The sequence below is a fragment of the Delphinus delphis genome, chromosome 17 (assembly GCF_949987515.2).
Source record: "Delphinus delphis chromosome 17, mDelDel1.2, whole genome shotgun sequence".
Taxonomy (NCBI): Eukaryota; Metazoa; Chordata; class Mammalia; order Artiodactyla; family Delphinidae; genus Delphinus; species Delphinus delphis.
This window is the reverse complement of record NC_082699.1, coordinates 2,666,018-2,680,885: the sequence shown is the minus strand read 5'-3', so window position 1 is coordinate 2,680,885 and position 14,868 is coordinate 2,666,018. Positions and strand designations below refer to the sequence as shown.

At 47.2% G+C, this 14,868-nt stretch overlaps 1 protein-coding gene across 1 annotated transcript in view; it reads left to right on the top strand.

Moving 5' to 3' along the window:
- ST18 (ST18 C2H2C-type zinc finger transcription factor) overlaps window positions 1–14,868 on the top strand; it is a 97,345-nt gene that overhangs the window by 70,830 nt on the left and 11,647 nt on the right. Inside the window, exons 14-19 of the mRNA XM_060035136.1 lie at window positions 1,115–1,230; window positions 6,428–6,490; window positions 7,234–7,302; window positions 11,180–11,242; window positions 11,344–11,424; window positions 12,346–12,567. Coding sequence (XP_059891119.1) covers window positions 1,115–1,230; window positions 6,428–6,490; window positions 7,234–7,302; window positions 11,180–11,242; window positions 11,344–11,424; window positions 12,346–12,567 — 614 coding nt within the window. The remainder of the gene's footprint in view (window positions 1–1,114; window positions 1,231–6,427; window positions 6,491–7,233; window positions 7,303–11,179; window positions 11,243–11,343; window positions 11,425–12,345; window positions 12,568–14,868) is intronic.

Sequence of the window (14,868 nt, the reverse complement as noted above, 5' to 3'; positions counted from 1 at the left end):
GATTTTAATATTAAATCCAGAACGTATTATATTTACTGGATATAAACTTAATGATAAAAGTAAGCTAATTATGTGACTGAATAAAACCGTCATTAGTTTTCTGTAAGATAATATATCAGATGGTAAATAAATGATTTGAAAGGATCAGTGAGATTTCCTTATGAAATCAGGATCGGTCCCCAGCTTAAAATAAGGCCATGAAAATTAGTGATAACCCAACAAGAGATTCCATCCAATGAGTAAAACCATTACAAAACGCCAACTTAGCAAAAGAGGTAGTTTAAGAAAAACAGGAAGTGATGTGAGACTAAAAGCAATTATCCAGAAAAATCAAACTAAATGTTGCGTAGATATTGTGGACTCGGTGATTACATATTTAAACAAACAATTTAAATCTTAATTATCTGCTTATCACAAAGGACATTGTGGGCTTCCCTGGTGGCGCAGTGGTTGAGAGTCCACCTGCCGATGCAGGGGATGCGGGTTCGTGTCCCGGTCCGGGAAGATCCCACATGCCGTGGAGCGGCTGGGCCCGTGAGCCATGGCCGCTGAGCCTGCGCGTCCGGAGCCTGTGTCCGCAACGGGAGAGGCCACAACAGTGAGAGGCCCGCGTATTGCCACAAAAAAAAAAAAAAGAAAAGAAAGGACATTCTCCTAGCCTAAATTTACTTCCTCCTTCTCTGTTTGAAAATATGTGTGATTTATTTTTTGCAGTGTTTCTTTTGTTTTACCAATGACTGCTGTGTGCATAAAGAACGCTTCCTATGTTCTCTACGAAATGTTTGCTATACTGTAAAACTTAAAATATATTAAAATATTAACTTATTTACATAGCTCAAGAAATACCTCTGTAGTTATATTTGCCAAAATGCAAACTTTCTAAAGGTGTGCCCGTGAGTTACAATTTCTCATTCTTCACCGAGCATAGATGTCCATAGCGGTCCAGATCTACCCTTATACTCATTATCTTATTTATTTTGTGTACAAATCCGATGAGGGATGTCATCTAGGTCTTTAAGCCAAAACTCAAATTTGACCCCAATGATTTCAAATACAGTTGTCTTTCCAGGGTTTCCTAATGCCTTGTGTGCTTCTGTATTATTTTTGTTTTCAGAAAGACCCAGTGAGCTCTCTAGAAAATTTAGAGGAAAAGAAGTTCCCTGGAGAGGCCTCCATACCAAGCCCTAAACCCAAGCTCCACGCAAGAGATCTCAAGAAAGAACTAATCACGTAAGTCATCTGGAGTGGCTTACTCTGTGGTTCTAGAACGGAGACTCCAGTTCCAAACCTTGAGTAACGAATAACGCCTTGGCTTACGGAGCTGACTTTGCAGATGTTTTAGGGCAATTTCAACCCGTTGGTAGTTAAATGTTCTGTATATACCTAGACCTATACTCAGAACTAAGGATTATGAAAAAAATGTACCTGACATGATCTCATGCTAAGAGAATTAAAAGTCTAATCGACTGAAAAACAAAACATGTAAAACAATTAGAAATGTTTATGTTCTGATCAGCAGATCTTAATCTAACAGCCGCTGGCCTCAGAGGATCCAAGGCAGGGCTTCAGGGAGCCTACAGACTCATGAAGCTTAACTGCAGAGTGTTATTGGGAAGGGGGTTCATGGTTTTCGTCACATTCTCAAGGGCTTCTGTGACTCAGAAGTTGAAAGCACAGGGCAGGAAGTACTAGTCGAGCTGCAGTGGGTTCTGAGACAGGCCCGGCCGTCCGGAGCAGAAGGGCCCAAGCTGAGCCCCAGGACCAGGTGACCTGGAGAGGGAGAGGGAGAGGGAGAGGGAGAGGGGGAGAGAGAGAGAGAGAGAGAGAGAGAGAGAGAGCGAGAGAGAGCGCGCGAGAGAGAGAGAGAGCAGGGCGAGGGCCCTGAGAAGATGGCCAGGTTTCCCATGAACAAGCCACAGGGTGTTTGGGCAGAAAAGTGCACTAGGGTTGGGGTATCTTAGGAAGAGCAGTGTGCAGAATTCTTCAGGGGCCGGGTACGCGTGGGGACCGTCTGGCGTCAGGAAGATCACCTGAAATGTTGGCTAGAGATGCAGACGTGAGATCGTGAGCTGCGGCCTGGGAGATGGGGCCTCCAGGGAAGATGTATAAGAGGAAGAGGACAGAGCGCCCGGCCCAGAATCCGAGGGCACGCATCCTGCTGGGACCCGACAGGGAAAAAGAAGCCCACAGAGAGCAAAGACCTGGGGCCAAGGGGGAGGCAAGTGATGGTAATGGGAGCTGAGAGCTCAGAAAACTCCCACCTGGGCCTTGGATGGTCTCAGATGCCACAGCAAGTTCAAAGAGGTTAAAGCAGAGAAGGCAGGGCAAACCCCAGGAGAGCGGGCCTTGGGGATAAGCGAGGCCAGCCAGCGGGGGGACGCGTGGCGGGAGCGGGGGGCGGGGGCAGAGCTGGGGTGCGAGGGACGTGCCGCCAAATGACGCAGGGATGTTAACTAGGACTGTGGCCAGCACGCACACCCTTATTCCTTTTTCACCCGGAAGATCTCTGGCCGGGGGCCATTGGAGGTCAGAGTGCGGTGCACACGGCTCGCTTACGGGTGTGAGTTCGCCCGGGCCATCGCCAGCACACAGGCCATCCTGACCGCCTTCTCCTCGTCTTCCGGTCACCACCGTGCGGGGGACATGGAGACATCAGGGTGGACGTTGAGGGAGGGAGAGAGGGCACAGGGAGGGGAGGGGCTTTCAGGCAAAGGCAAGGCGGGAACCGTGGCTTTGGGACATTTATATCCTCAGCAGATAGTGTAGTCCCGGGGGGGTGTTTGCCGGGAGTGAGTGAGTGACATGCAAGAAAATCTTTTCCACAGGAAAGTGATTAAACGTTCATGTGTATTCTCACCCAATACAGTTAAAGCTGCCAGCTAATGAGAGTTCTAGCAAAGAGGGACCCTTGCACTTAGGCACTGGCATCTGTACCCTCTCTTCTGAATCCCCCAGCAGAAAAGTACGTTTACGTTTTTCTAATACAATAGATTAAGCACCCTGTCCTGAGTAGAATGCTCTGCTCACCGATCTCTGCAGGGCCGTCCTCCCCTCCCCGTCCTCCCCTCCCTCAGCTCTTCCTCCACGTGTCACCCATCCGAGAGGCCTTCCCGGCTGCTGTGGTCCCCCCTTCCCAGCCCCACTGCTCCCGCCCCCTTTCCCAGGAGGGCAGCCTGTTCCAGCCACTGAGGTTGCTTCTTCCACATCCCCGCGCGGGCCCCTGGTACCACTGCACTGCCGCTCGTTTCCTCGGTGACAGGGACACACCTCAGACGCTGCACAGGCCCTGCACACACAAGCTGTCGATCAGAAGACCCCAGTCCAGCATCAGTCTCTCCTGTCCACACTCAAGTGATTTTGTTTTAACATCTTTACTGGAGTGTAATTGCTTTACAATGGTGTGTTAGTTTCTGCTTTATAACAAAGTGAATCAGTTATACATATACATATGTTCCCATATCTCTTCCCTCTTGCGTCTCCCTCCCTCCCACCCTCCCTATCCCACCCCTCCAGGCGGTCACAAAGCACCGAGCTGATCTCCCTGTGCTATGCGGCTGCTTCCCACTAGCTATCTATTTTACGTTTGGTAGTGTATATATGTCCATGCCACTCTCTCACTTCGTCCCAGCTTCCCCTTACCCCTCCCTGTGTCCTCAAGTCCATTCTCTATGTCTGCATCTTTATTCCTGTCCTGCCCCTAGGTTCTTCATGACCTTTTTTTTTTTAGATTCCGTATATGTGTTAGCATATGGTATTTGTTTTTCTCTTTCTGACTTACTTCACTCTGTCTGACAGCCGCTAGGTCCATCCACCTCACTACAGATAACTCAATTTCATTTCTTTTTATGGTCAAGTGATTTTTAAATAATTGGTTATGCTGCATTCCTTAAGGATTTCGTGGGCAGACATTGCTGCCTCGAGCATGATGCTCTCTTAGGAGGTTTACATTTCCTGGTGATGTAGGGCCCACGTACCAGAGCTGCACGTCACCAAGCACAGTGCCCTCCGGGAGGTGCCGTGGCGCAGCCGTGTCAAGGCTGCCACGGGCCTGCGAGTCGAGTTTCTAAAATCTTTGGATGCGTTTTGTGTCTGCATATTATCTCAGATATCTTCCAAAAGGGCTAATGTTTATCCTTTGAAGGTAGATTTTGGAAATTTCCAGTCATTCCAAGCTAAATGAAATGTAAAGAACTGATAATTAACCTGCATCACATTTTAGACAGAAAAATAAAGTGTGATCATTTTGTAATGGGCACTTCTCATGGGTGCAAAGAGAAAGGGCTCCAAAAAGATGGTGAACAATGTTTGGAATATAATCACGAATTCCTAGGAAATTGACTCTCTAGGGGCCTCGTGGTTTTCCGCTCCTTTCGGAACAGGGGAGCGCTTGGGTGGGTACCACGTACTTCTACACACCTGTGTCACACACCGGTTCTGTAAATGTCTCACTGCTTTACAGTTTCACCCTGTCCTTATTATGCTTTGTTTTATGTTTCTAAGAGATAAATGCACCTTAATTGCTTACCAGAAACTGTTCCGCTAAAATAGGAGTTTTTGATGTCATTGATCAACATGAATTTGCTTAGAGTTTGAGCACCGCTTACTGAGGGAACTAGCTAGTTTCCTTTCTGTAAGTTGTGATACTCTCATTTGCAAATCTTCCCAGAATACATCACCCAACTGGGATCTGCACATGTTATTGTACAAGATTTCTCATTGAAGATCTGTAAATTAAACCATCCGTCAGGATCCAAAACAGGACCTTTTCCCACTACCTTGCCCCCTTCAATCTTGGCTTTATTCCTTGACCTCTTTATACCACAAAGCTGAAACAAAATAGCCACTATTTAAGTGCACACTTTATCATTATACTTCCTAAGTAATTTATAACTGTCTGGTTTAAAAAATCATTGGCACTTTGCCTCTCCTGGCAGTGTTAATAGGCATAATTTAAAAATAGAAATAAAAGTTAAAGTAAAATAAAATAAATGCAAAGCTATTTTGGCACACCAGGTGGCGATGTATTTCCAAAGTAGGAATTCGCAGGGCACTGTGACCCATCTCTCGCGCTCTGAATATTCCAGCTGTGTAATTATCAGAAAAGATTTTTTCTCTGTTTAGCGGGTGAGTGGCACTTGCAAGATAACTCAGCTCAGATGTTAGTCGTTGTTCTTTTTTTTCTTTACTTGTTTACATATATTTGTAGCTTCCACATTTTCCTTTCTGGTGTTGCATGGCTGGTTCAGCTCGGATCCAGCTCCGGAAATCAAGCATCTCTCTGAGAGATGAAGACGTTCTAACTCTTACAGGTTCTTTAGAGTACCCGAGAATGATTGGAAAGTAACTCACAGGGAAAAGAAATACTGAGAAGGTGACGTTTCAGAAATCTTGGATGTCGTCAATCTATCCCCAAATGCCCCTTTAAAGAGGCAGAGTCTGCGTTCCACGCGTGGGTGAGCCTTCACGTTAGGCAGGGTGCCGAAAACATCTGAAAGCACGAGTGACGTAGCTGATGTCCCTGATTATTGACACAAAGACCACCGAGTGGGCTGGGGTCCATCTGCTTACCTCACACCAGCAACTTTCAAGCAGTGTCAGAGGGAAATAAAGGGCTCCGAAACCAAGGAATCTGTTAACTCTGGCGGCAAAACTGCTCAGGGTAACTATCCACTTGCACTATTTTTAAAACACACGTAAGATGCGCAGAACGTGACCAGCTTCTGAGACAAATGAAGTGCCCGGGACAGACTCTGGTCCTGGGCAGGCAGCCTGCAGAGCCTACTGCTTAGGTGGTTAATTCCTCATTGTCTTCGCTGGGTTCAAAACTTCGGATGAAACTGACCACAAGCTTTATTAACTAAACTTCGTAACTATTTCTGTACTATCGGCAGCCGTCCCATCTAAAATGTCAGTTTACATTTTAGCCATATGTAGTATTTTCAAAGATCTTCTTTTTCAGGTGTTTTCTAACATGCTTATGAAGTTACTATGTTATCTTTTTCTTTAAAAAAAGTCACAAAAATTTCTTTCTGACATCTGTGATATAATTGGTACCTAAGAGCTGCTATCACGGTGAAGCATGGGTTTTTAATATTTATGTTGTATAACTCATATTTTCAAAGAAATAGAACACCAGTGACCGTCGATTGACTCACATCCATTGCCAGGACACGTATTTTAGCATCACTGTCCTCCATCGTCTGAATCAGAGAGCTGATGTGATCCTGGAAACTAATAACTCAGGATCATGGCAGTTCCCTCTTGTCTCGTCTGCTGGTCCTTATATAATCTACATCTTTAGTTCATTAGCTTCTTCACGTCCCATATGTGTTAACTGGTCTTGAAAAGAGAAGCTACCTCATACCCAGTCAGAGCAAGTGCATCCGTGAAGGCACCTGACCCTGATTCTATGTTTTTATTGACCCAGCTGTCCAACGCCAGGATGCGACGGGAGCGGGCACGTCACAGGCAACTATGCATCTCATCGCAGGTAGCTCCCCACCCTCTCACTTAGGCGTTCCGCATCTGTCCTCCGTAAGGACTCACCTCACCCTCTCTAGAAAGATATTATCTCGATCGGGAGTTGGAGACTGAGTTAGTTGGGGTTTTGGTTCGTTTTGTTTTTCAGAAATAAAGCTAAGTCTTCAGTCTTTTTACTGATATTGTAAAGAAAGTGTACTTCCCTGGTCAATAACGGTTTTCTGATCCTATGATCCAGGCTACAGCCAGAAGTTAGAGTTCATGTCAGGCTCGGGTCTTGTCTAGCTTTAGGGCTCAAGTGAAACCCAGGGAGGACAGCAGTGACCTGAACTGACCTTTTACGCTGTGGAAGGCTTCAGTAAAGGGTTTGAGGGACAGTAGTGCAGAGGCTGTGCTCGGCCCTTCCTCCCACCTGTGTCACCCATGTGATTCGCTGTCCCTCTGGGCAGGGCCTTAACTTCTGAGCACCATCCCTCGGGATGCAGAGGGAGGGTTCTCTGGGTCAGTCATCCCTGGAGCCGGGGGTCTCGCTGGGCTAAAGCCCCTGGTTTGGTAAATAGCAAACCAGAGTCTGTGACAAGTGGTCAAGGGGCCCAAAGCCCGGACTCACTAGAGCAGCAAAGCCGGGTTCAGACTTTGTCCCAAACCCCGTCGGTGGATTGAACATGTGTTCACCAGCTCAGGCTGCCCCCAAGTCGGGCCTGCGTGTGTCAGCGCGTGTGTCTCTGTTTTTGCTTTCTCCTCCCTCTTCAGTGTTTCTGGATGTCCTTTGGCAGATAAGACTCTGAAATCCCTCATGGCGGCCAACTCTCAGGAACTCAAGTAAGTGTCCAGCCAGGGTGGCCCTAACCAGGGGCAGACGGCACCTGAGTAAATTACGACCACGAGCTCTCTCACCAAAAGCTCAAACAGCTAAAACCAAATCGCTGGAATTTAGTTTAGTTAATTAGCTGGACTTGGAAGGTTTGTATTTTACAATGTTTTTAAAAGCAATGGTGTTGGCCTTCCCTGGTGGCACAGCGGTTGGGAGTCCGCCTGCCGATGCAGGGAATGCAGGTTCGAGCCCCGGTCCGGGAAGATCCCACATGCCGCGGAGCGGCTGGGCCCGTGAGCCATGGCCACTGAGCCTGCGCGTCCGGAGCCTGTGCTCCGCAACGGGAGAGGCCACAACAGTGAGAGGCCCGCGTACAGAAAAAAAAAAAAAAATGTTAAAAGCAATGATGTTGAACACCTACGACACCTTTTCTCTGTTACCTTCAGAACGTGTATACTAATCAGACCTAGGAGGGTACGGCCAGCATTTTCATCATCTGACTTTAGGAAAACTGCACAGTACTTTACCTTGTGGGCATTTTGAATTATACGACAGCCTTTCACTTTTGGGGGCAACATACAATTCTGGCTCATTTTCACCTTGTCTACAGGATCTCAGAGTCACACGTATATTAACTTTCGTTGATTGATTTGATTTTTCCTACTATTATCTTCTTTTATCCCAAACTTCTCACTTGTTATTTTCATGTGTTGTTATAATACTTGTAGACTAATAAAAAGTTATAATCCACTATTTACCCTTTAAAAATATAAGGCATACATTTAGAAAAGATGAAGAATAACATTAATCAAAATTAGAAAAATGCATTTGCACATAATATTTTAGGAAAAATCAGTGTTACTAAGTCTAGTGATAAAGTAATATTTGTGTAAATAGTAGAATTAACACTTGGTGTCTAAATTACAGGTAAAATTTCAGAGAATATATCTTTTTAATATTTTGCTAGTATTTCCATTTTTTAACTTGTTTAAAATTTATCTAAAAATTATCTGGAAAACGTTTATGAAACAAGATGTGATATTAAACAGGTATAAAAATTCAGAATTTTAGTACCATGAATAGTAAGGACAACTCTAAAATATACAAAGTGAGTGTACAATTGATTGTGTCAGTGTAGGTTCTAGGAATCATTTTCTTGGCTACCATTTTTCTAGATTGAAATGGCAGGACGTGAAGTGGAGACTTACTAGCAGATTGAAAGGAGAGAAGGGCTGGGCATACTCACTCAGTCTTACTCAATTGCTCTGAACTTCTATATTGCCATATCTTAAAAATAGCTATCAATTCTCCTAAGTATTTTCTCTAAACATTATTTCTAGAAGAAAATGTTGATAATACATTGAAAACATGTAGATTGAGTGGTTCTATAGCAATGTTCAGTACTTACCTGCTTTATACAGTCACCTAATAGGTAACATCTTTGTGGTTTTTTCTGTACAGAAAGAAAAGGGGACATTTCATTGACCTCTTGTTTGGATATTCAGGGAGAATTTCAAAGCAAGGTTTTTTTGGCATAGACTTTTCCAGAATTGCAATGTGCTAGTAAACCACTATTTTACTAAAAATATTAATAGCATCTGAGCCTTTCTTCAGTATAGAATATGTATTAAATCTCTAAATGTTTGATTAGAGAATCATTGCAGGGTTCTCTGGTTAGCTCGAGGAGACATATGCAGATTGCATATTTCCTTCGAGAAAAGCATTCACTCCCTATGTTCCGCCTCAAGATTGAATATAGAAGAATTTCTGTGAAAGTTCAGTGGGTTAGAGTTTAAGGAAAGGAATAATGTTCACATTCTTCTTTGGATTATTATCTTTCTCAAACTCTTGTTTGAGTAGAAATCTGAACCCGGGTGGGCATACAAGTGAAATAATAACAATGACCTTGTCTACAAGAACTTTCGGGAAAGCAAACATTTTATGACAGCCTCTGCGTTTTATTTTTTTATAAATTTATTTATTTATTTTATTTATACTTTTTTACTTTTGGCTGTGTTGGGTCTTTGTTGCTGCGTGTGAGCTTTCTCTAGTTGCGGCGAGCGGGGGCTACTCTTCGTTGCGGTGCGTGGGCTTCTCATCGCGGTGGCCTCTCATTGCAGAGCACGGGCTCTAGGCGCGCAGCCTTCAGTAGTTGTGGCATGCGGGCTCAGTAGTTGTGGCTTATGGGCTCTAGAGTGCAGACTCAGTAGTTGTGGCTCGCCACCTCAGTAGTTGTGGCTCGCTGCCTCAGTAGTTGTGGCTCACGGGCTCTAGAGCACAGGCTCAGTAGTTGTGGCACACGGGCTTAGTTGCCCCACGGCATGTGGGATTTTCCCAGACCAGGGATCGAACCCGTGTCCCCTGCATTGGCAGGCAGACTCTTAACCACTGTGCCACCGGGGAAGCCCACCTCTACATTTGTATTAGTATCTGGCATTTTGTAAGGCAACAAAAGAGTGAGATCTCTGTATATTTTTGCATTCAAGTGTATTTTAAACCCTGTTCCTAATTAGCATTCTAAGTAAAATTGGAATCTTCTTCCACCTTCACTCCCCTGACTCCAAATTTAACGGTTGACTGTCAGTCAGAGTTATTGGTAGAGTTTCCACAAGACTTCTTAAGGTGGACCCTGAGGCAGAACAGGCAGGTGCAAGTGTCCTAGGTTCTTTGGCAGGTGCATTAATCCACCAGGTGTCGGTTGTCCCATCCACCACTGTTGTCCATCTGAATGTAAGGGATTATCATGGTGTTGGAGCAAATCAAAGGAAATAAATTACACACAGAAACAATTTGGAAACTCTTTTTTCTTAAGCAAAAGATAAGAACTTTGCATGATGTAGACAGAAGCCCAGCAGTAAGTTGTGGGTTGAATTTCAGATTCCTTCCAAAATAAGGTTTAACAACAGGGACCTATTGTGTAGCACAGGGAACTATACTCGAGACTTGTAATAACCCATAAGGGAAAAGAATCGGAAAAATTTTATGTATATATATATATATATATATATATATAACTGAATTACTCTGCTGTACACCTGAAACTAACACAACACTGGAAATCAACTACACTTCAATTAAAAATATAAGGCTTAAAAAGAAGGAAAAAAGAATGGAGGGTAACAATGAATACGGTGTCTTCCAAGCATTGGACAGTAGTTAACACATCTTAATATTTCCTTTAAAAATGGATACTTAGGGCTTCCCTGGTGGCACAGTGGTTGAGAGTCCACCTGCCGATGCAGGGGACACGGGTTCGTGGCCCGGTCCGGGAAGATCCCACATGCCGTGGAGCGGCTGGGCCCGTGCGCCATGGCTGCTGAGCCTGCGCGTCCGGAGCCTGTGCTCTGCAACGGGAGAGGCCACAACGGTGAGAGGCCCGCATACAGCAAAAAAAAAAAAAAAAAAAAAGAATCCGCCTGCCAATGCAGGGGGCACGGGTTCGAGCCCTGGTCCAGGAAGATCCTACATGCCACGGAGCAACTAAGCCCGTGTGCCACAACTACTGAGCCTGCCCACTAGAGCCTGCGAGCCACAACTACTGAGCCCACGTGCCGCAACTACTGAAGCCCGTGCACCTAGAGCCCGTGCTCCGCAACAAGAGAAGCCACTGCAATGAGAAACCCGTGCACCGCAATGAAGAGTAGACCCCGCTCGCCACAACTAGAGAAAGCCCACGTGCAGCAACGAAGATCCAACACAGTCAAAAATAAATAAATTAAAAATAAATTTATTTTTTTAAAAAAGGATTCTTAGCCAAAAACCAGTTCTGTACAAGCAAAGAGTCCCACAAATCAGCTCATTCTGTTTGACTGCTTGTCTCTGTGTGATTTGTTGTGACCCCCTACCACTCCTACGCGGCCCCAGCTCCGCTCTCGTGTCTTCCAGGTGTCCCACTCCAGGCTGTGACGGTTCGGGGCACGTGACCGGAAACTATGCCTCCCACCGAAGGTAAGACTGACCCCATGCCCGAGATGGAAGTCAGGGCGGTGGCAGCCGCGCCCGTGAGATCACATGCTTCTGTTTTGTTCTTTGTTGGGTCCGTATTTCAGCCTGTCCGGCTGCCCTCGTGCCAGGAAAGGTGGTGTCAAGGTGACCCCTACGAAGGAAGAAAAAGAAGACCCTGAACTCAAGTAAGTGTGACAGCTGAGGCGGCGGCATCAGGGCAGAGGCCACTTGTGGGACAAACGGGGGGACTTCGGTTGGGAGGCAACTGCGTGTCTTGCTCATCACGAGGCCCTGGGAGCAGCATGGGAGCTCGGAGGCTGCAGAACACCTCGCCCTCCCCAGTGGTGCTCACACGGGTCTCCGATGGTGCAAAGGAAAGCAGGACTTGGTCCTTGCCCAGCGGTTTTAAAGGAAAGCAGACTCGTGGACGTGCCCTGGTGTGACACACATGGCTGCGGGCTCCCCTGAAACTTAAGGCGCAGTTTTATCTAAAGCGAACTCCCTCCTCTGAGAAACATGCTTCAGGTCTTGGGTGACAGATGCAGATACAGGTGCAGAAATGTACAGAGGCTTGCTCGACAACGTGCAATATTTAGACATTTGGAAATCAGAACTCCCGTTCTCTGAGCCAGGGACTCTGTGATGAGGGAGAGCCAGTTGACACGTTAGACCCTTGGTCTTTGTTTGGAGGCAACGTAACTCGTAACCAAGGGCTTCCCTGGCTGTTTCTGGAGCTGAGAAGTGTGGCCACACACTTGACTCCACTCCTTCTAAACTGGTGGCAAGTCCCCTGAGCTCTAGAAGTCATTCTCCGCCCCTCTAAAGTGGGGTAACAGCGTCTCTGCCCACCAGGTGAGCAGTGAGGCTCACGTGAGATAATGCATGACGGTTGCTTAGCTGGGAGCCTGAGGGCCATCCCTGCTGCCAGCACTGCTGTCTCCCTGGTTGGAAGACATCTGGTAGACGCTGTCGTTTCCCCACGTGCCCCCCGTGTGGTCTGCTCTCACCGCCACCTCCTTCTTCGCTCGCATCAGTGCCTCGCCTCAGTAAGTCACCTGGCTTATCTCGTCTCTCCCAGCTGCTAACGACTGTCTGTGTCTCTCCAGATGCCCTGTGATCGGGTGTGACGGCCAAGGTCACATATCAGGTAAATACACATCCCACCGCACGGCTTCTGGCTGTCCCCTGGCCGCCAAGAGACAGAAGGAGAACCCTCTCAATGGGGCCCCCCTCTCCTGGAAGCTGAACAAACAGGAACTTCCCCACTGCCCGCTGCCCGGCTGCAATGGGCTGGGCCACGTGAACAACGTGTTTGTCACCCACAGGAGGTAAGCTTTGCTTCTTTTTTTTTTTTTTTGCAGTACGCAGGCCTCTCACTGTCGTGGCCTCTCCCGTTGCGGAGCACAGGCTCCGGACACGCAGGCTCAGCGGCCATGGCTCACGGGCCCAGCCGCTCCGCGGCATGTGGGATCTTCCCGGACCAGGGCACGAACCCGTGTCCCCTGCATCGGCAGGCGGACTCCCAACCACTGCGCCACCAGGGAGGCCCCGCTTTGCTTCTTAATGTGTGGTTGCTGTGATTGTTTGTTACCTGGATTGTCCGGGGTGGGGGGGGAGAGACCCCCTCAAGGTCATTAATCATAGCACTCATAGTAATGAGTCTTGCCAGTTAGATATTTGACCAGTTTGAAGGATGGAAGATGTTATTTTCTCTATTTCTGAAATTCACTGCACGATTTTCCACCACTTGTGAAACCGTGCTTGTGGTTTTTTTATTCTAAAATATTGCTTGTGCTGCTTTTTTTAATGGTTCTGTCAGTGGTTCACTTCAGTCCTAAGTGGCGATAGCTCCTCCCTTCTGTCGTGTGATCGTGAACGTTCACTTCACGTGTTTACGTCATGCCCTTCTGCTCGCCACCTGGCTCCATTTCAGGCCAAATGGTAGTTATGTTGCAGCTGGGAAGCTGTGAGTCATCCCAGCGGCCAGAAAGAAAGGACACAGCGATTACTAAGTACACGGAGGACAAGAGAGATTGAGAAAACTCTTTTAGCTTCACAAGGACTCAGCTCCTTCATCATCGAGCGGCACGTATGTCAACCAGGCTCTTTGTCAGGAGCACTGATCTTAAACCAGGCTTTTGTCCACATTCTCCATCAAGGAGAGGAGCTGGCGGAATTCCCTGGCGGTCCAGTGCTTAGGACCCCGCGCTTTCACTGCCAAGGGTGCAGTTTCGATCCCTGGTCAGGGAACTAAGATCCCACGGGCCAAGCAGCACGGCCAAAATACAAACTAAGGAGCGGGGCTGGAAGGTTCACTGCACACGTCTCTGGTCATGGGGCTGTGGCGCACGATACAGATTTAGGATCTAACAAAGCTTTGCGAGTCCTGAAGCTCTGCTTATGGGCAGGATGCCCGCAGAGCAAAGCTGGTTCCGGTTTCGAGGTGCACACCGACGGTGTCAGGAGATGAAGTTTTCCAAGAGCTACACCTGCTTATGGAGGAAACCTGATCTCTTCAGGTGGTTTATTTTTTGACGGTTCTCAGATGCCTGATCACGTTCACAACAGTGCACGTTGTTTTCTTCTGGGTCTGTACCATCGTTTCCCGTCCAGGAAGGACAGTCACACGTCAAGTGAGCCTCGTAGCTGCACAGCAGCTGTGCTTTCTCACCGTGGACCCTGTCATATCCATGTTGACATCGATAATGAAATATTAATGCTGGATTGTGGCGAGTGCATCCCTCAGTTAGAACACAGATTTCTCTTGAAAAATCCTGGAGTGGTTTTACGTGATGACGCCAGGCCTGGTGAGGATGTAGAGCTGCAGGGACCCTCAGAGCTGTAAGTGGAAGAGGGATTGGTAGAACCATGTCAGGAAGCTGATGCCTCAGATGTAAAGGAGCTGGTGAGGGTGCCCTGCTGTCCAGCCGCCAGGCGTCCAGGCTCAGTCCCAGAGGCTCTCCTGCACCCGGAGATGGAGACGGACGTGTGCCAGGAGGTCGGCTTCCCGGCGCCAGGCTGGAGACCGCCTGCCCGCCACCTTGGCCCCTGCAGCGCAGGGCACAGGAGTGGCTCCACCTGCAGGGCCTCGGATCCGTGTGGATGCAAAGGCACCGCAGGCGGACTTGGAGCAGGTGTTGAGTGGGACAGAGCGCTGAGGGCTACGTGTGGTGGGATTCTGTCCCACAAAGTGAAAAAACGTGTAGCAAAATCACGTTTTAAAAAACTAGGTGATCTTTCATCTGCGGTTGGAGTTACTGGCTGTCTCTGCGGGACAGGGGACAGCCGTTGCTACGGGGCAGGTGAACCTTCAAAGCGCGTTCTGTGTTTGAAGGTAAATTCGAGGTATGCCCCTCAAGGGTATTCTTTCAACTGCAAGTACACGTTGTATGTGTCTGTGTACATACTATTTATTTCATAATAAGAAAAGAAAATTATGAGTTCAAAAATATGGGCTGCAGTATTAATGCAGAGATACTGTGTTCTAGAAGAAGAAAAACAGTTAAGAATTTAGACAAATGAATAATTCAGATTTCACTGTTTTTCACTCTTGCTACTCAAAGGATTTAAGAGCCCAAATTTAACCTGGGGTTTTCTCTTCGGGGTGGAATGCTTTTCTTTACTATGTG